The 19,111-nt window shown below is 36.5% G+C and overlaps 1 protein-coding gene and 1 pseudogene across 1 annotated transcript in view; one reads left to right on the top strand and one right to left on the bottom strand.

The window, feature by feature from the left end:
- Positions 1 to 19,111, top strand: part of FAM13C (family with sequence similarity 13 member C) — a 118,086-nt gene that overhangs the window by 6,860 nt on the left and 92,115 nt on the right. Inside the window, exon 3 of the mRNA XM_015592184.2 lies at positions 3,463 to 3,658. Within this exon, the coding sequence (XP_015447670.1) occupies positions 3,463 to 3,658 (196 nt within the window). The remainder of the gene's footprint in view (positions 1 to 3,462; positions 3,659 to 19,111) is intronic.
- Positions 8,174 to 8,292, bottom strand: LOC112482810 (annotated as a pseudogene).

The raw sequence follows: 19,111 nt of genomic DNA on the forward strand, positions 1-19,111 counted from the left end.
AAACAATCAAAAGAAGGCTAATGTTTCCCTCCTCATCCAGTGTCAGAAGGATTATATCTCGTCCAGGATAACATAGCCACTATGAGGCAGAATTTGGACTCAAGTCTGTCTGACTCTGAAGTCCTCTTGTTGGATAACATGCATTTGTTGATGGCCTATTTTATGTGCCAGAAACTAGTCAAGATATGTACTAAATAAAGCAACCCCTGCTTCTAGGAATTCAGTCCACTAGAGGAGATAGGCAAGAATATAGATGATGATGCTACAGTGAATTAAGTGCTATTCTACTATAGATAAACAGAGAATTCTCTTAGAAAGACTGAATAGCCCAGATAGGTTTCTGGGATAGATTCCTGAAGAAAATTACACATAGCACTTTTTTTGTGTGTGTGAGATATAAGGCCAAGAAAAAATGATGCCACCAAGCAGAGGGAACAACTTACTAGAAAGCCAACAGAGGCAGAGAAAATTGTTCAGGTTGAAGGAACACTAACTAAGCAGTTCAGGATGACAGGAATCCTGAGAGCAGAGGCCAGGAGTGGTAAGAAATGGAGTTTCAGAGATAAAGACTCAAGTACGAAGGGTTTGTATACCTTGCTAAGGAGTTTGAAATTTATCCTGGAGGTATGGGGAGACTAAAAAGAAACCTGTTTTTTTTCTTTGCAAATAACCACTTGCCTAAATCCTGGTGAGACTGACAATAGCTCCCATTTATTGAGTTGTGGCCTTGAGCCAGCTTTCTGTGGTAGGCATTTCACAGAGACTGTATTATCTCTGCAAGGTAGAGATGACATCCTTCTTATGGATGAGGATCAGAGAAGTGAAGTGGTGTGGCTCAGGCTACACAACTAATAAGTGGGAGGATCTTTTGGACTCCTGTTTTCAGAACATCATGCTTCTTCTCAGTTATGGTTGATTCCAATAAGTACTGGCATAAATTACATTACCTGTACTCTTCTGTTTTGTGGAGTCTGAGGAGCCAGTAATAGGTTAGAAATATATTTCTAAAGATGACTTTTGTATTTAGATTTTATATTTGTGTAATGAGAGAAAGATGCTTTTTGCTACGTCCCCCCGACCCCCGCCACCCCCTGCCCACCCCATCTTCCTTGCTTTTCAAGTCAAGGAGATAAAATGAGATAACATTAATAAATTCTGGACATCTTGAAAATATGATATAAAATATGGTATAAAAACAAAGTTCAGATATTATTTTAGGGAAGAAACCTATCCAAAGAATCATTTTGGATTTGAAAAGTCACTTTTCTTTCTCTTATTCTTGAGTGTTCTAGAATCCTTGTTGAATGAGGGTTAGGTTACTATAAAGGCAGCTGTTCTTTCTTTCATTTCTCACCTAGGTACGTAGAATGCATGGATGAGCATTATTTGTGTCTAGTGAGATGTAGGGCAGAAAAACTTTTTCCTTCTTCCCTTCTAGGTTCTTTGGCTGATCTAATAATTAAATTGACATAAGAGATTAACAGGAAAAAAATTAATTATGTACATATGGGAAGCCCAAAGATATGGGACTCTTCAGCAGTCAGGTTATTGAGGCATAAATATTATTCAGAGCTAAAGAGAAGAGGGTCGGATTCTGGGGTCTCAAAGATGAGAAGAGCAGACGTTTAGTAAACAAATGTTTGCCAGACCATGAAGATAAGTCTTTCTGATATAAAAAGTTACCTTTAGTGTTGTCTCTCTCCTGGTACAGGCCCTCTCTCTATATATATTTTTAGGCAGAAACCAGTCAAGATATGGAGTAGAGAAAAACAAGGGGAAGTAAAAAGTTCTTCTTGTGTCTGTTGGGTCTTGATTGTCTTCGGTTCAAAATAATCTACATGCCATACTGGCATATTTTAGGGTCACGTATTCTGCTCATCCTGAGAGAAATACATTTCAAATGAACTAGCATAGTTCCAACTGATGGTTTGATATTGGTTTCAAACCCATTAGTAACTTAGAATTTTTTTTTTGTTGTTGTTGTGAATGATCTTAAAGGACAATATTAACCAGTGTCACTGGCATTCAGTTTTTTTCATTTACTAACATTGAAAAATCATTTCCCTTCTTGCATTCTTTTTTACCAGATAGAACTAAGTTTATCTTGAGGCTTAAGTTTAACTGTTCACATAGTTATATTTCTACACCTTGCCCACCTGCACCTTGGTCATGTTCCAGACCTCCATTCCTGATGTTTGCTTTGGTCTTTTCTCAGAGACTAACTGGAGCTCATCTTCCCAATAGCAGTTTAGTGATTTTAATCTCTCTTTTGAGTGTGTGCGTGCGTGTGTAAAGACATTTTGAACAGTGTTTATAGGAACTATGCTTGTCTCTTTGCTTTAGGTGTCCTTGAGTCATGAGGAATTGCTTCCTAGCTGGCCTTGCCAAAATCTTTTTTGTAGGTGCTTTTGGTCAGGGGGCAGGAGAGAAAAACACCAGTTGGTGGAAATGGCACTAATTGGTGGTACTAATCTAGTACCAAATGATTGCCAGTGGGTTAAAGGTGATGATATTGATTATATAAAGAGAATGCCTCGTTTCGTTATGTCCATGGTATTTGCTGGGTTCTTAGCAAAATAAGAAAATAAAATGCATCTAGATTTAGGAAGGATAACTGACTTCAATTAAGAATGTTATCATGTCACTATTTTTGAGGAAATTGAAATGATGAGGCGGTGTTATATTGAATTTGATTGGTGAGTGAGAATTAAAAGTGCCATCTCAGCACTGAATGTATGAAGGTAACACTAGCCCATTCGATCTTCTCCTGCGATTCCACACTGATGGAACCCAGACAGTGGGACCTTTGATTTTGCATCAAGGATGTTGTTCAGATGGCTTGATTGGATAAAATTTGGCCCTTGTTTTACATTTTATCTGAGTAGCATGTATCTTATTGAAATAGACCCTGGTAAACTTTTAAATGCCTCTGAAAGTTGTAGGGAGTTGATTATAGACTTGTCAGTGAGGAAGAAGCACCATGCCTGAACCAAGAACACATGGAGGAGAGACTGGAGACCTACCTGATGACTCCAGGTCTGGTAAATTATTCCTTCTGTTAGGCACTTTATTTAATCTCTGGGTTTTAGAGGCTTAATCTATAAAGTTGGGATGACAGTATCTAACCTGAATATCTAATATTATTATTGTGAGAGAAAAATATGATATGTGCGAAAGTATCTTGAAGAGAAAAATTAAAAACAAATATGACAGCACGTACCAAGTTACAACCGCAAAAAGTATGTATTCATTAACAAAGATTGGAAGGGAATGTGGAGTAATCTAAAGAGTGAAATTCACATTTTTTTAAGTTCTTGTTCCTGTGAAACCCTCTAAGTGGACACCAAAAATGTTGCTAGGTTCCATATAAATAGTGCAGCAACCAGTATCGTCAGCCCCTCTTTCCCGCAGCAGTTTATTACTTCTTGTGTTGCTTTTTAAAGTTGGTCTTTCCTGTTTTAGAGATGAAGACAATAAAGAAAATTACCCCGATGCCGGGGCTGCTCTAGAGGAGCCCGCGCCCTCCCACGAGCCGCAGCATGTAGAGCAGACCGTGCTGGTGGACGGAGTGCTGCGACCCAGTATGGGCAACTTCAAGTCCCGGAAGCCCAAGTCCATCTTCAAAGCAGAGAATGGGAGGAGCCACGGAGAAAGTCAGGTAGTGGGTTTACTCTTCAGGCCTTTGCCGAGATGCGCCTTGCTCAGACTAGGGCACAGTTCTGGCAGACAGTTTGGGAGAGTTATTTTGCAGTAGGCGGGTGATTAACGTGGCTTGCCCTTGCATGTACCTCTGGCCTGAAACACGTGGTTAATAGTGCAGTGTGCTGGGCAGGCTAATAATGTAGTGCCCATTCAAAGTGATAGTCTTCAACACTGGACTTTGACGTTGATTTAGAGAAGCCGCCCTGCTCTTTGTGGGGAAGGGCGGAGGAGGATCGCTTTCTGTCTAATTTATCCAGGGCATGTATTTCTTGCCCCATACTTGGAGATTTTTCTCAGCCGATCAGAAGTCCCAGGTTTACTCGGAACCATTCTCCTTAAGCTGCAGTTTAGCAGCCTCGAAGAAACACTGAAGTGTGTATGTGCGTGTTTGTGTGTGCATGTAGCGTTTACTTCTTTGAGGTCAGTAAATATTTAGATGAATGAATGAAGCATATTTCCAACTTGATTTGGGTAATAAAGTTGCATTTTATATATTTTTAAATTTTTCTATTTGTAGAATGTGATATTTTTTAGATCTTGAAAACCCCTCAAATAATTTGATGCTTTTAAAAGAGATTACATGAATATAATCCACTTTAATCTTACTAGGAGGCTTGTCATGCATCTAACACAGTTTTTAGAACATAGATAATCCATTAATGTTAACTTTGCTTTTTTGTTAACACTTAATTGTTAACCAGAGAAAATAATGTGAGAGGCTCCAAGTATAATAGGTTAATTATATAATAACTTTAAGTTTAGTTCTATTAGCAAATGAGTGCGAGGTGACCTTCCTTTGGCTTGGCATTTTATTTGACCTTGTAGTTTTCTTATTTGCTTTGTGATTTTTATCTCATTTCTTCCTTGGCATTATGGTCTCTTATTTGGTCAGTTAAGTTTGCAGTGAAATGAAAATGCCTTCTGCATTTATTACACTGTGTCATGGTTATCTTAAACTAAGTTGAGTTGCAGAGAGAAGTGGGCGTGAAATAGCATTTGAATTGTGGTAAACTAGAGATCCTCCCTTTTACTGAGTGCACTCATCACTTGTTTGATTAGGAGTGTAATGCTGGAGAGGTTACAGGTACCCAAAGGGCTGCCTTCAGAGTCTGACTGATCCCAGGGAGGTTCTCACCTTGAATCTCCTACTAAGGGTCGCCTGTGACGTTGTGGGCTTTGGATAACCAGCCATCTCTCCTTTTGGATGACCAGTACCCTCTTTCTTGTCATTCTGTAGTTTGGGCTTGTAGAAATTTCACAGTCATCACTTGTAATAGGTACTAAAGGGGCATATAATTCTCATCCCGTTGCTTATAAAAGACAATTTCAGGAGAGAGATATGCTTGTACAGTCTTTGTTTATAATACAGCATTGGAATCCTGCACTGCAGGTAAAATTTCCATTTCATTCCTAACATCTCTGTCTACACAAAGAGAGATTTTTTTTTCCTCTCCTAATGACTAATAGAATTTTGATAACATTAAGTCTTCATATTTGGGGAAAATGTGAAACATATTTTGTTCTTCCTATTTTTTGAGGGGAGAGATAATTAATATTGGTTGAGGACTGACCAAGACCTGAACTTCTATAAATATTTTTAATAAAATCAGCTAACACTATTTGATCATTTACTGTATTCCAAGCATATACCATGTTTTAACACAAGTTAATATTATTATCTTTTTGTACAAATGGAAAAACTAAGCATCAGAGGAATTACATCTTTAATCATATTTAGAAGAACTTGAGCTAACATCTTTTCCATAAAGGCACAGTGTTTCTAACATGAGGAACCCAGATCTTCCAACTGTGAGTCTAGTGATTTACCTACCCCCTTATACCACGCACACCTTTTTTTAATGGAGATCTTTTATTTCTTGTTCTGTTCTTAAATTTTTTAATTTTTCAATTGCAGTTGGCATATAATATTATGTGAGTTTCAGGTATACAACATAGTGATTAGACATTTATATAACTTATAAAGTCATTGCCTTGATAAGCCTAGTACCCATCTGACACCATATGTAGATATTATAATATTGTTGACTATATTTCCTATGCTGAACTTAAAATTATCATGACTGTATTTCTTATAACTGCCAATTTGCCCCTCTTAATCTATTCTCATTTTTTCACCCATCCTCTAACTCCTCGCCCATCTGGCAACCATTATAATGTTCTCTGTATTTATGAATTTCTTTTGTTTTGTTTTTTACTTTTTTTTAAGACTCCACATATAAATGAAATCATATGGTATTTCTCTTTCTCTATCTGGCTTATTTTATTTAGCATAATACTTTCTATGTCCATTCATGTTGTCGCAAATGGCAAGATTTCATTCGTTTTTATGACTGAGTATTATTCCATTGTATATATGTACCACATCTTTGTCCGGCTATCCACAGACACTTAGTTTGCTTCTGTATCTTGGCTATTATAAATAATGCTGCAGTGAATGTCGGGATATATACGTCTTTTCAAATTAGTGTTTTGGGTTTCTCAGATAAATACCCAGAATCACAGTTTAATTTTTATATAAAATCGGTGATTTCCCTCAGGAATTTTTTTCCTTTGGTGATATATTGTGTTGCTATGCAGTAATTACTTATTTATAAAGTATTATTTGGAGAGAATTTTATAAGGGTATTTTTCTTCTCTTCCATAAAACTTTGTGATATTGGTCACTAATGCTAGATAAATGTCATTTGAGTGAATGTTAGCTCCACTAGGATGTAAATTCCTTGAGGAAAGTGATTCAGTCTTTCTTGTTTATCGTTGAATCTCCAGCACTCAGTAATAACTCAGTATTATTTGTTGAATAACTCAAAACTTCTAAGAGAGGTCTATATATGATTGGTATCTAGAACATCCACTAAATTTTAAAGTCTTTTACAATTTTTCCTTACATTCTCCTCGTGCCCGCTTCCTTCTCTCTCTGATCGTAATAAGATTATACTTGATCACAAAAGAAGGCTAGTCTCATTAGGTTTGGCTTGATTATTTACATAGGTGTAGCAAGAGTTAATTTGCCACATAGGTCTTCTTAAGTATACTTCGCAAAATCTAGAGCTCTATAGTATTGAATAATTACAAAATTAACTTCTTTCTCTGGAAGCTTGCATAAGGAATCTCAGATTGGATTTTTACCGCTTCTGTTATTTACTATCTCAAGGCAAAGGAAACCAAGTACTCTCTCCACCTTATTTCACCTGGAAAATCTGTACATCTGATTGAATTCCTTTCTTCTTGAGGTCCCCAAAATAACCTTAGGTTCCTGGCTGCCTGAAAGTGATGGTCCTTATCACCAGTAAGATTGTGCACTGTAAGCCAGATAGCAGGCCTGTTATCCTAAAAGGACTTTGTAAGCATTGGCTCCATAAGTAAAACCACATTAGCTTCTAAAAATGGAGCACCATTTTTCAATAAGCACCATTCTCAATATGACATTCAGGCAAGACTTTTGTTGTATATCAAATTTTTCCAGTTCTACCTTGGTAAAAAAGAAAACAGATTATTATTGAATATATGCAAATAACCTTATTGCCATGAAAAATAAGGGCACTCAGTATGAGTTTCTGAACTCTGGTGGTCAGCGAGACTCAGATATCATTTTTAAAATGTTCATTTTAGGTTATATAAACAGAATGGTTTTGAAATGTAAGTTTTATTATTATTTGAACATGGTGAGGCTGACAGATCAGAAGATGACTGCTATGTGAAAAGATACCTAATTACAATTCTCCGAAGGAGTGAGGGCATGCCATGCCATGCAGAGCCACTAAAAGAAGCATCAGAGTTAGCCAGGAGACAGAAGGAGTGATCGGAAAGCAAGAACAGAAGCTTTTATTATGATTTCCATTGGCAAAACAAGCAGACTTAGGATTGGCTAGAATCATTTTAGTGGACTCTGAAGTACAGGATTGTTTCTAGTTGTCTGGTACCTGGTTCTGGGGTGATTAGGACAGAGGAATATTGCTTCCCGAAATGTATGAGCCAGATAAAGAAGGTGGTTCTGAGTATGGGCTCTGGGCTAGTTAGTTTACATATGAAGGGTAGGCTCCTGGGCAAGTCATTTGCTATGTTTCCTAGCACTAAGAATTGCCAGCCCTGGAGAGGCAATCTCTCTACAGTCAGCGAGTCAGTGAGGCGCCAGATGCTAGAGCATCAAGAATACAGAAAATACTAAAATATATAGTGAAATAGTTCTATCAACTTCTAGATAGAACTATTTCACTATATACTTTATTATGAATTATAATAAGAATCTATATATTTTATGAATTATAACAAGAATCTATGAAATAATATAATAAGAATCTACTAAATTGTGTGGGTTACAGATAAAGTGGAAAAGACTTTCTTTTTTAAAAATTTCTATTTATTTATTTATTTTTAGGCGAGGCAACCCTTGGCTGACCTCACAGATTGCAAGGATCTTGTCAGCTTACAATCCCTTATTTTTTATTTTTTATGCCTACAGCACCCTGTCTTCCTGGGTGGTCTCCCATCCAAGTACTAACCAGGCCCAACCCTGCTTAGCTTCTGAGATCAGATGGGATTGGGTTTGTTCAGGGTGGCATGACCGTAGACAGGACTTCCTTATAAAACCAGTAAGTAAAGCATTAAAACAACATTCCCAACAATTAACCACAGTAATATTTCCCTTATCAGTTCATTCAGTTCTGTGTAATTCTTGTTTTACCTGACCTTGGGTTAACAGTAGCATGAAGTCATCTGTTTCTGAACTAAAGTTCTGTAAATCCCGACTCAGCCCATTGGTGTCATCAGACACCTATGCCTAGAGTTTGTTCTTTGAAACATTAGTTGCTTAATGTATCTGGTATTTTACCATGAGACTCTTGAGAGGATTCTTCTTTGTTGACTATATAAATTCTGGCCTGAAACTGATGGTAGAAACTTTAGGCAGGCATCTGAGGAAAACAAACATGTATAGATGACAGAAACTGAAAGTGATTGTGTTTAACTTTCTACTAACAATTTTGAAATGTGAAAAATCTGATGAGAGTTCATAATAAGAATATATAATGTGACATGCAAAATAAGATAATAAAATAATTCCTTTCAAATTAAAATGTCTCAAAGTGTTAGGCATAAGTCTCTTTCTAAAGAAGTCAGGGAATTTATTTCTGATTTTACAAAAATGGACAAATATAATTATTACAGGTGAAAAAAATCTTGAGATATAACATGATAATCCTAAAAGAATATGCCAAGAATACGAAAGAGATTCATCAAGTCTGATATAGTTCATAGACATCTGCATTTTTATTAAACTTCGTAGGTAAGTCTGATATGCATCCTTGATTGAAAAACGCTGGCCTGGATGATGCTAGATTCAAATGAAAGAACTAAGGCCATTGTTGAGTCAACATTTTAGATAATAATCCCAGTTATTATTGATAATACTGTAGTGTTTTTGTGTAATAACATCGAGCGAAGCTCCATAAGGACTGGAACAAATATAGAGAAGTTGATAGAAGTATTTTATAAGAGTTTTGATCACAGGATAAATGTCACACTAACTACGTTTACCATGCACTATGGTAGTGTTTCTGTTTGTGAATCCGGATTTATTTAGGGGAACTTGAGCTTATGCTACAGATTCCGCCTGACACTTCCTGCCATCCAGACATAGTTCTGTTTTTTTAAGAGGTTGTCATACCCAAAAAGCACTCATGAAAGACTTATGGGCACAAACTTTATGAACTTAAAAACAACACTTTTTGAAGCTGAAGGTAACTATTATAAGAGTTTAGCTATTACCACTTCTGGTTTCTTTTGTCACAAAGTTTGTATTCAGAACCCCAGAGTGGATCTTCAGTTTGATCCTAACCAAACTGGGGTGTGAGCAAGTGAGAAGGGGCCAGATAGTAACCTTTGTAAATTTCTATCTTTCTTATTTTTCTGATCACCCTGAAGTCAGAATCAGAAATCTCACTTCTGGAGGGTAAGATTCAAATCTTACTTTGAGCAACTTTTCTAAAAAAATCTTCATCTTGGCGACATCTCTTAGAAGGAACCATAAGTAGAGTAGCAGAATAAGTAGAGGTTTGTGTGCACGTATGGATGACTGATTCCAGTTTTGCATCCATTGTGAGTGATTTAAAAGAGGAGGGCATTAGGTATATTTGCTGATCTAATAAAACTCAGGAACCAGGAAGGCAGTGCAAGAAGGTCCTCGAAGAAGTTAAAAGATTTGGAATAAGGGGTATGTTTATTTGAACCAGAATCCTCTGTAGTTTTCCTTAATGCTTGTTTGTCCTTGTCTTCCTTAAACAATGGGCTTTGTAAAAGAATGGCTTGGATAAGGACCATTTAATGACCTGTCTCCTGAAAAGTCAGGTTTTATAGATGCTAATACTGGAGTTCATTGATATGATGAATTTGAAGTTAAAACAAGACTTTTGAGTTGGTACAAAGCAGAAATTCCTTACCAAAGAGAATCCAATAACAGTTTGCTATTGTGTGGCATGTCTTACTGGACAGCAAACAATTTTTCTAGGGAGGAGAACTGATTGAATGCAATAGATGATATAGTAATATTTTATGAAAAATTACACAAGATATAGGGATGGGCAAAATGGGCGAAGGTGGTCAGAACGTACAGAGTTTCAGATATAAAATAAATAAGTCCTGGGGATGTAACGTACAGCATGGTGACTATACTGTATTTTATATTTGAAAGTTGCTAAGAGAGTAGATATTAAAAGTTCTCATCACAAGAAAAAAAAATTGTAACTAAATGTTATAATTATGGTAACTAGACTTATTGTGATCATTTTGTAATATATACACATATTGAATCATTACGTTGCACACTTGAAACTAACATTATGTTATATGTCAATTATATCTCATTAAAAAATGTATGTGTGCCTTATCATATTTCATGATTAACAGTGAGCTCTGGAGGTTTCCACTCGCCCCTTTAAAACATTTGGTAATTCTTCATCACTTTAGGGTTGATTGGCTGTGAGACCCCACTGCAAGCATAATTTCTATCTGTATGTGACCACCATTCTTGATTAGACTTTCTTATTCTCAGTACAATTGCTACCTTTTTCCAAAACTATTTGTCTCACGTCAATTTCTTGTATTCACACTTTTCTAATTACAGAATAAAAGGTGTAAACCTACTATTTAATTTTAGAAATCCACATTTATCGACATTACAGATTAAAATAACATATCCTGGTTTAAAAAAAGGTAAGAGATTACATATGTTGTAATATTTTGTAAAGATGAAAGGTGTTGCAGTATTAATTCCTAACAACCTGATTTGGGGATGATTGGCTTGACTAACAGAACTGTCTTTCTATATTGGACTTCATAACTGTCCAGAGGATGTTTAGAATTAGCATTGGTAAGATCAAGTCTTACCATCTTCACTTCCTAGCAATTGGCATCACTCTGTGTACCTGCCTTCTGTCCTCCCCTCTGGTGGCTATTTTAGCAGAATACAAAAAGGAGGAGGCTATATAGAGAGCTTGTCTGCAGTTAGCTGTATACTGTGATCATGTTGCTAATCCAGTTCTTTGGGGAGACCAGCTGCTTGGTCTGCTGTATATCAGCATTAGGTTTCTTCCACTTGGCTCTAGTAAATGTGTTAAGAGGCTGGAAAGGACTCCTGGTCTGATGTGAAATATACATTTTTATCTTTCTGCAGAAATTAAAACCCCCTAAACACTTTTCAGGCACAGGAACTTAACTATAAAGTGTTAACTATATTTCTGTTTTTAGCAGGTTCTTATTTATATAAGAATAGTTTTTGTTTTTACTGTGTTAGACTCTGAATTAGAAGACAGACAATAGTTAATTCCAGGACATATTCCCCTCTCCCCACCAAAAAAGAACTAAGATTTTGTTTTCAATTATAGACCAATTTTATGTACATTTTTCTTAATGTACTACTGAAGTACTGAGCAAGTGCAACTGGTGAAAGCGAGAAAATCAGTACAGCTGAATGACTTTGAAATTGAGAGCACTGGAAAGCTAAAACGAACTTTAAACAGAATTTCACTTGTTTTTCAGTGAGAGGAAGACTTGTAAGTTCTGAATATGCCTTTGAGGGCTTACTTCTTGCAATGTGTCACGAGCATGAAGTCACTGTGATTCTAACAATTGGTCTTAGATAATTGTTTTGACACATTAGTTTGTGTTGCGTTATTTCTTTCGTCTGATTTTGCAGCTCCATTGTAGAGGTTCTGTTTCAATTCCTGTTTAAGTGTGGGCTTTTCGGAAGACTTGTTACTGGTCAGCAAGAAAGGTGGTCCTCTGGGTTTGTTTTCCTAGTTCCCCTTCACTCCACCAATAATAAAGTGGTTGGGATTCATGGGCATAGACCTCTGAGAAATTCGGGGTCCTTGAAAGTGAGGCCATCTGAGTGAATATTTGGGTTTACTAGTTTCTTATGGTGTATGAGACTCTGGTACTCCTCATTGAATTACCAACCAACCTGTTCTTAAGTGATTAAGCTGATGAAGAAAGATATTTTTAGGAAGGAACCTAGAATGTCTGTAATATCTCTTTATTACTTTTGTTTGTTTGTTTGTTTTTGGCGATAAATATATTCATCTTAAATATTGACCTGAAGGGAACTTAAAATTAAGTGATGTGACTTATTTGCCTAGGCATTAAATCCCAAAAGGTAAAAAAAAGCAATGATCTTTCCTAGGGATTTTGTGTTCAAAACAACCTAATTGTTTTGATACAAGTTTACAAGCAATGGGAAATTCGAAACTTTGCCATTGTAATGCTTGGAGCCCCATTATCCAATTGATATTCCACATAATGGAATATCATGAAGTTACAGAAGAATTCTCCATAAAAAATGAACAAGAACATATTGATGGTGTTGGTTCTTTTGAGAATCAGTGGAGGATGGCAAGAACTGATCTCTACTTATACACTGCCCAAAATATTTAACAGAGATACAGATGACTTCCATATAGGATGGCTCTTAAAATTGTCTTGTTTTTCCTCTTCCTCTGCATCTTTTGCATAGATAAGTAAATGCTAATTTAAAGAATTTCCAATCTTCCCTACATAATCCCCTACATAGACAGTGTCTAACATTATGTAGCCATATAAACTCAGCTTATAGTCAAGGCCTACTAACACATGGAAAGAATAGTAACATCCATCGGACATCTTTGTCCCTATTAGCACCTGCTTCCCCTCCATTAGGCTCCAAGACTTGCTCTCTCTACTATGGAGAAGTTTAATAAATCCCAGAGCTAAATAGTTGAATGGAGGTATAGTGAGGTGGTGAAAAGAGTGGTCCATTGGTCCAGATAGATATGGGTTCAAATTCCTTCTCTGCCACTTACTTTCTGTATGACTCCAAGCATCTACTCCCTAGCTTTTTAAGTATGTTTTTCTGTCTATAAAGTGGAGATAATTTATATCACCTTAAAAGTCTGTTGAGAATTAAAAGTGATAATGATATAACTTTAAACATTTAGCAAGTTCCAGGGGCTAAAAATAGTGCATAGAATGTTATATAGACTCATTTTGGTGGATACACACTAAAACCTCAATAATTGCATGTCCCCTGAGTTAGGCCCAGGTGAGCTCTGCTGCAATAACAATAACCCGAACCTTGGTAGTTTAAACCAACAAAAGTGCATTTCTTGTACATGTTACATATCTATTATTGATCACCAGGAAATGTTGGTTTGTGGTGGTCAATTAAGGACCCAGGCTCACCTAGTATTCACAACCTTGAATGTTGCTGGTTTCTGATTTAGAAAGAAAAGAGCTCTGGAGGGGTCTGCAGTAATCATTAGAAGCTCCAGGCCTAAAGCAACACACAATATTTTCATTCTCATTGGCCCGAGCTGGTCATATGCTTCCCCCATAACCACAACCCTATAACATCAAGGACTAGGAAGTAAAATCTTACAATGTGCCCTAAAGGGAAGAATGACATAGACATCCTGGCCAGTAGCACTAATGACTTCCACATCTCCTACTCAGACTAGGCTATAACCTAAACCAAGAAGTTAATTGGTCTTTTTCTCTTCTAGTCCCTCCAAATACTGTAGTATTAGTGTTATTAATGTCCAGGACTAGAAGAAGAAAAAGAACAATAATGAGGCTAATTAAATATCACCAAAGGATATACGTGTCATTATATTATTGTTCTAAACAGAAACTGGGAGTTTTATAGAAGCATCCCTTCAAACACCTGCTTTATTATTATCGGGAAAAAATAGGGTTAGTTATTGATTTCTTCTTGCCAAATTAAACTTCAGAGTTCTTTAATTTTGTTATTTTATTTTAGAATAATTGTGGCCTTACTCTTGCCAGAAGATTCTAGTGACTTTCGGTTATGCTAGCTAAACCCGTGAGGCTGTAATTAAGAAGCATTTTAAAATTTGATCCAAAAATAAAACTTTCTGTAGAAAGTGGATTTGACAATTTGGATATTGTCAGATGTGGGAGCTGGGTTTCTGCATACACACAGATATGCAAATTCACATCTTCATGTACTCATCCAAGTGCAGAGTGATATTTATCCAAGAGCAGAGTGTTCTTTAGGCAAAGAAAACAGCTTAGCAAGGACTTAGACAGCCTGTTTTGGAGCTTGGAAGCAAAGCTGTTTGGGAAGTCTAGATAGCGGAAACCTAGTGAACTGACATTTGGGGTAACTAAGAATCACCAATCTAAACTTTATCAAACATGGTTAAATATCACTTTGAGACTGAGATATAATGTATCAACCCAAATCCTGCAATTTTAAGCTCCATATTTTGCAAGAGATATAGCTGCCAGAAAAGATATGGGATGCACAGTTAAATTAGAATTTCAGATAAAGAAGGAATAATTTTGTAGTATAAGTATGTCCCATGTAGATATTTCTTTGAACGGGAATGGGAGTATTGTGCAAGCAAATATCTACATGGGACACACTTATACAACAAAATTATTCCTTCTTTATAAAATTCACATTTATCCAGACATCATATGTTTTTATTTACTAAATCTGGCAACTGTATCAAGAATGAATGACATGAACATTTAACTTCCTTCACCTTCTCCAAGCTAGAAGTAACCAGTTGCACCCAATTGTAGCCTGAGAGCATTGGGATTTTTAAGTTTGATTCTCCTAGGGTAGTTAAAAGAGGCATAGGAAGAGAAGTTAGCAGTTTGTCTAAGAGCTGTATAGAAGGCTTAATTACAGTATTTATTTTACCTTTTTAGTGTCCAAACAACATGAAACATTCTGGAAAAAGCAGCCTACTCTCTTAAGATCATAAAGTCTTAAAAATTGAATAGAAGCCCCGCAATATTTTTAAATCTGCCCTCAAAATTTCCAGACCATTTGTCTCACTGAACCCTACTTTCCATGAGCAGTGGCTATCATCAAGTCAACAGAAAGGTTGACTTTGATGAGCCTGTTTCTGTGTTAAAACAATAAAAAACAACATAAATGGTGCCAGACACAGACAGAACAATAGCATTGTGTTCTGAGCATTAATCCTACTGGAGATAAGCAGCCAGACAGAAGATTGCTGCCCTGAAAATTGCTGCTCTAGGCTGATACTAGTGTCATATACAAAAATGGCTTTACTATTTTAAGCATTATTTTACTATATAGTTGACCGCAGACATAGGTAATTGGTGGTCTTTGAGTCATGATGGAACTTTGCCTTCCCAATCACCAAAATCCTGCTTGGTTTTGTTATGAACTCTTTTTTTTTTTTTTAATAGCCCTCTGCGACTTTACTGCTTAACAAATTATAGCCACAATTAGGGGCTTTCTTGCAGGAACAAAGATATTTAGCTCTGCTTCTTTTGTTTCTTAATACACTCAACTACAATGTTAGGATTGCTTGGCTTAGTTATGTTGCCATGTGCCAGGGAAATTTTCAATAGGAACGGTCATCCCAATGTTAGATTTTTAGGCTTTTCAACTGTAACTAACATTAAATAATGAAGGGGATACTGTAAAGGTTTAGAGTTCTCTTAATCAACCTGCCAGTGTGGTAGGGGTAAATGGTTGCCTTTTCACGTGTTTTAATCCAGAATATACCAACTGTAGTGACGGTATGACCTACCAGATTGATGAACCACTGGGGGAAAATCATTGCATGTTGTACTATGGATCCATAGGCGGGCATCATTCCCTCCCACCTCTTCCCTCTGTCACTTTCTATCTCCCAGTTGCCAACTGTCTTCTCAGCTGCATCGAAACTGACATTTGATTTAGAAACTGGGAGAGCCTGGTCCTCTGAAGACACAGATATCGCTCTCTCTGAAAGACAAAAGGATTGAACAAAAGACTGAATTAATTTAGCTCCAAATAAAAAACAGGCTAATAATAATGGTTTAAGGCTCCTTCTTTTTTTGTCTAGCTTATTTATTTATTTACTGATTACTTATAAAGACTTTGACAGCTGTAACCTTTTCTATTTGATTGTGATACATCAGGATGGAAATAGAGAAAAAAATAAAACACCCAATTAAATCTCTAACTCTTACATTTCCCCTTTATGCTAAAACAACAGGATGAGAACTCAGTGATTGGTTCTTAATGTGATGAAGCATCTGGAAGAGTCAGTGTCTGGATGTTAAAGCCATCCTGTGCCATGTACAGGGCAGGCACCTGGTGAGCTCTGATGTAGCCAAGGCAGTCTTCGGCCTCCAGGGATTAGTGGCAGGTGAGAGGCCCAGGCAGAAAGTCTCCCAAGAGGTAATCAACTCAATGGAGACGGGTGTGCTCAAAACAGGCATCAGGGTGAGGAGGCAGCAGGGAGCTCACTCTGAAAAAGACAGGGATCTAATCTCTGGGCAGTGGAGATAAAATTCTAATCATAAAATAATGAAAGTCTTTGCAAATGCCATTTTTAAGACTTTTTTAAAAATCAGAAAATGCAGTAGCTGCAACTGTAATTGAGCATTATTTTATTTTCCTGTCATTGAAATTTTCATTATTTGGTTAAAATTTCTGAAATGACACATTTAGAATTTGTTACAGTGTCTGACTGTAATGCTGTAACTCTGAACACATTTTTCATTGATTAGGGTGGTTTTGAGGTTGGTTTATTTTGGCTTCCTCTGACTTGTGAGCTAATTGCTAAATGCAATTTATCTCAAAGCCTTTGAACGTTATATTCTTTAGAAGGAGTTCTTTTCATTACAAACAAGGTTAAGAGTATGTCTTTAACACACATACAAATTATCCTGTCTCCTCATTTCAAAATGGATGTATTTAATGTCACCAATTTTTTTAGCTTTGGTGATTTTGGGACCTACATTCTATTTGAAATATGGCCTGCCCTATGCACACTGACCTGGCCTTTTCTTTTACTTCCCAAACCATTGGTTTCACTAATAATCTCATCCTGGGCAAAGCCATTCATAAATTTTGCTTGATTTGCCAAACCAGGCTCAGTAACATGGTGTTTCATCAGTGATGCTAGACTGAGTGTGCCAGATGGGGCCTCTGTTTTCCCTTTCGTCAGCTGAGGAGTGTCATGGGTTGGACATTGTTTCCCCCAAATTCATGTCCACTTAGAACCTCAGAATGTGACCTTATTTGGAATGTCAGATATAATTAAGATAAGAATTCAGATGAAATCATCAAGTATATAAGGTGGGCCCTAAAGCGAATGACTGCTGGTCTTATTAGAAGAAGAGAGAGAGGACACAGAATGACACACAGGGAAGAAAGCCATGTGAAGACAGAAGCAGAGATTAGAGTTATGCTGCCATAAACCAAAAACACCAGGAGTCTTCCTTGACCTGGAAAAGGCAAGAAAGAATTCTTCCCTAGAGCCTGTGGAGAGAGTGTGGCCCTGCTAACACCTCGATTTTGGACTTCTGGCCTCCACAGCTGTGAGAGCATAAATTTCTGCTGTTTTAAGCCACCAAGGTATGGTAATTTGTTACATCAGAACGTGGCCCAGTTTCTTTTCTTTTCTTCTTCTTCTTCTTCTTCTTCTCCTTCTTCTTCTGCTTCTTCTTCTTCTTCTTCTTCTTCTCCTTCTTCTTCTGCTTCTTCTTCTTCTTCTTCTTCTTCTCCTTCTTCTTCTGCTTCTTCTTCTTCTTCTTCTTCTTCTCCTTCTTCTTCTGCTTCTTCTTCTTCTTCTTCTTCTTCTCCTTCTTCTTCTGCTTCTTCTTCTTCTTCTTCTTCTTCTCCTTCTTCTTCTGCTTCTTCTTCTTCTTCTTCTTCTTCTCCTTCTTCTTCTGCTTCTTCTTCTTCTTCTTCTTCTTCTTTTCTTCTTCTTTTTTTTTTTTTGCATGTATTTGTCCAGTTTTCCTAACACCTTTATCGAAGACACTGTCTTTACCCCATTGCATATTCTTGGCTCCTTTGTCATTGTTTAAATGAGCATATAGGCATAAATTTATTTCTGGGCTCTCTATTCTGTTCCATTGATCTATGTGTCTGTTTTTATGCCAGTTCCATGCTGTTTTAATTCCTATAGTCTTATAGTATAGTTTGATATCAGGTAGTGTAATACCCCCAACTTTGTTCTTTCTCAAGGTTTGCTGTGGCTATTCAAGATCTTTTATGGTTCCAAATAAATTTTTGTAATTTTTCTAGATCATTGAAGAATTCCATTGGTAATTTGATAGGGATTATATTGAATCTATAGATTGCTTTGGGTAGTATGGACATTTTAACAATGCTAATTCTTTCTATTCATGAGCATGGTATAAGCTTCTATTTGTTTGTATCTTCTTCAGTTTCTTTTTTTAATGACCTATAATTTTCTAAGTACAGGTCTTTTACCTCCTTGGTTAAATTTATTCGTAGGTATTTTATTGTTCTTGATGCAATTGTAAATGAAATTGTTTTCTTAATTTCTCTTTCTGATAGATCCTCATTGGTGTATAAAAATGCAACTGACTTCTGAATATTAATTTTGTACTCTGCTACTTTATTGACTTTATGTATCAGTTCTAATAGTTTTTGGTGGAATCTTTAGGGTTCTCTATATATAGTATCATATCATCTGCAAATAATGGAAACTTTACTTCTTCCTTCCAATTTGGATGCCTTTTATTCTTTGTTCTTTTCTGATTGCTGTGGCTTGGACTTCCAGTACTATGTTCAATAAAAGTGGTGAGAGTGGACATCCTTGTCTTCTTCCTGATCTTAAGGAAAACACTTTTAGCTTTCCCCCATTGAGTATGATGTTGTCATATATGTCCTTTACTGTGTCGAGGTTTGTTGCCCATATTCCCACTTTGCTGAGTTTTTATCATAAGTGGATGCTGGATTTTGTCAAATGCTTTTTCTGCGTCTATTGATATAACCTTATGATTTTTACCTTTCAATTTTTTAATGTGGTGTATCGCATTAATTGATTTACAGAAATTGAACCAACTTTCCAGGAATAAAATCCAACTTGATCATGGTTTATATAATTTTTAA

The sequence above is a fragment of the Pteropus alecto genome, unplaced genomic scaffold (assembly GCF_000325575.1).
Source record: "Pteropus alecto unplaced genomic scaffold, ASM32557v1 scaffold155, whole genome shotgun sequence".
Classification (NCBI taxonomy): domain Eukaryota; kingdom Metazoa; phylum Chordata; class Mammalia; order Chiroptera; family Pteropodidae; genus Pteropus; species Pteropus alecto.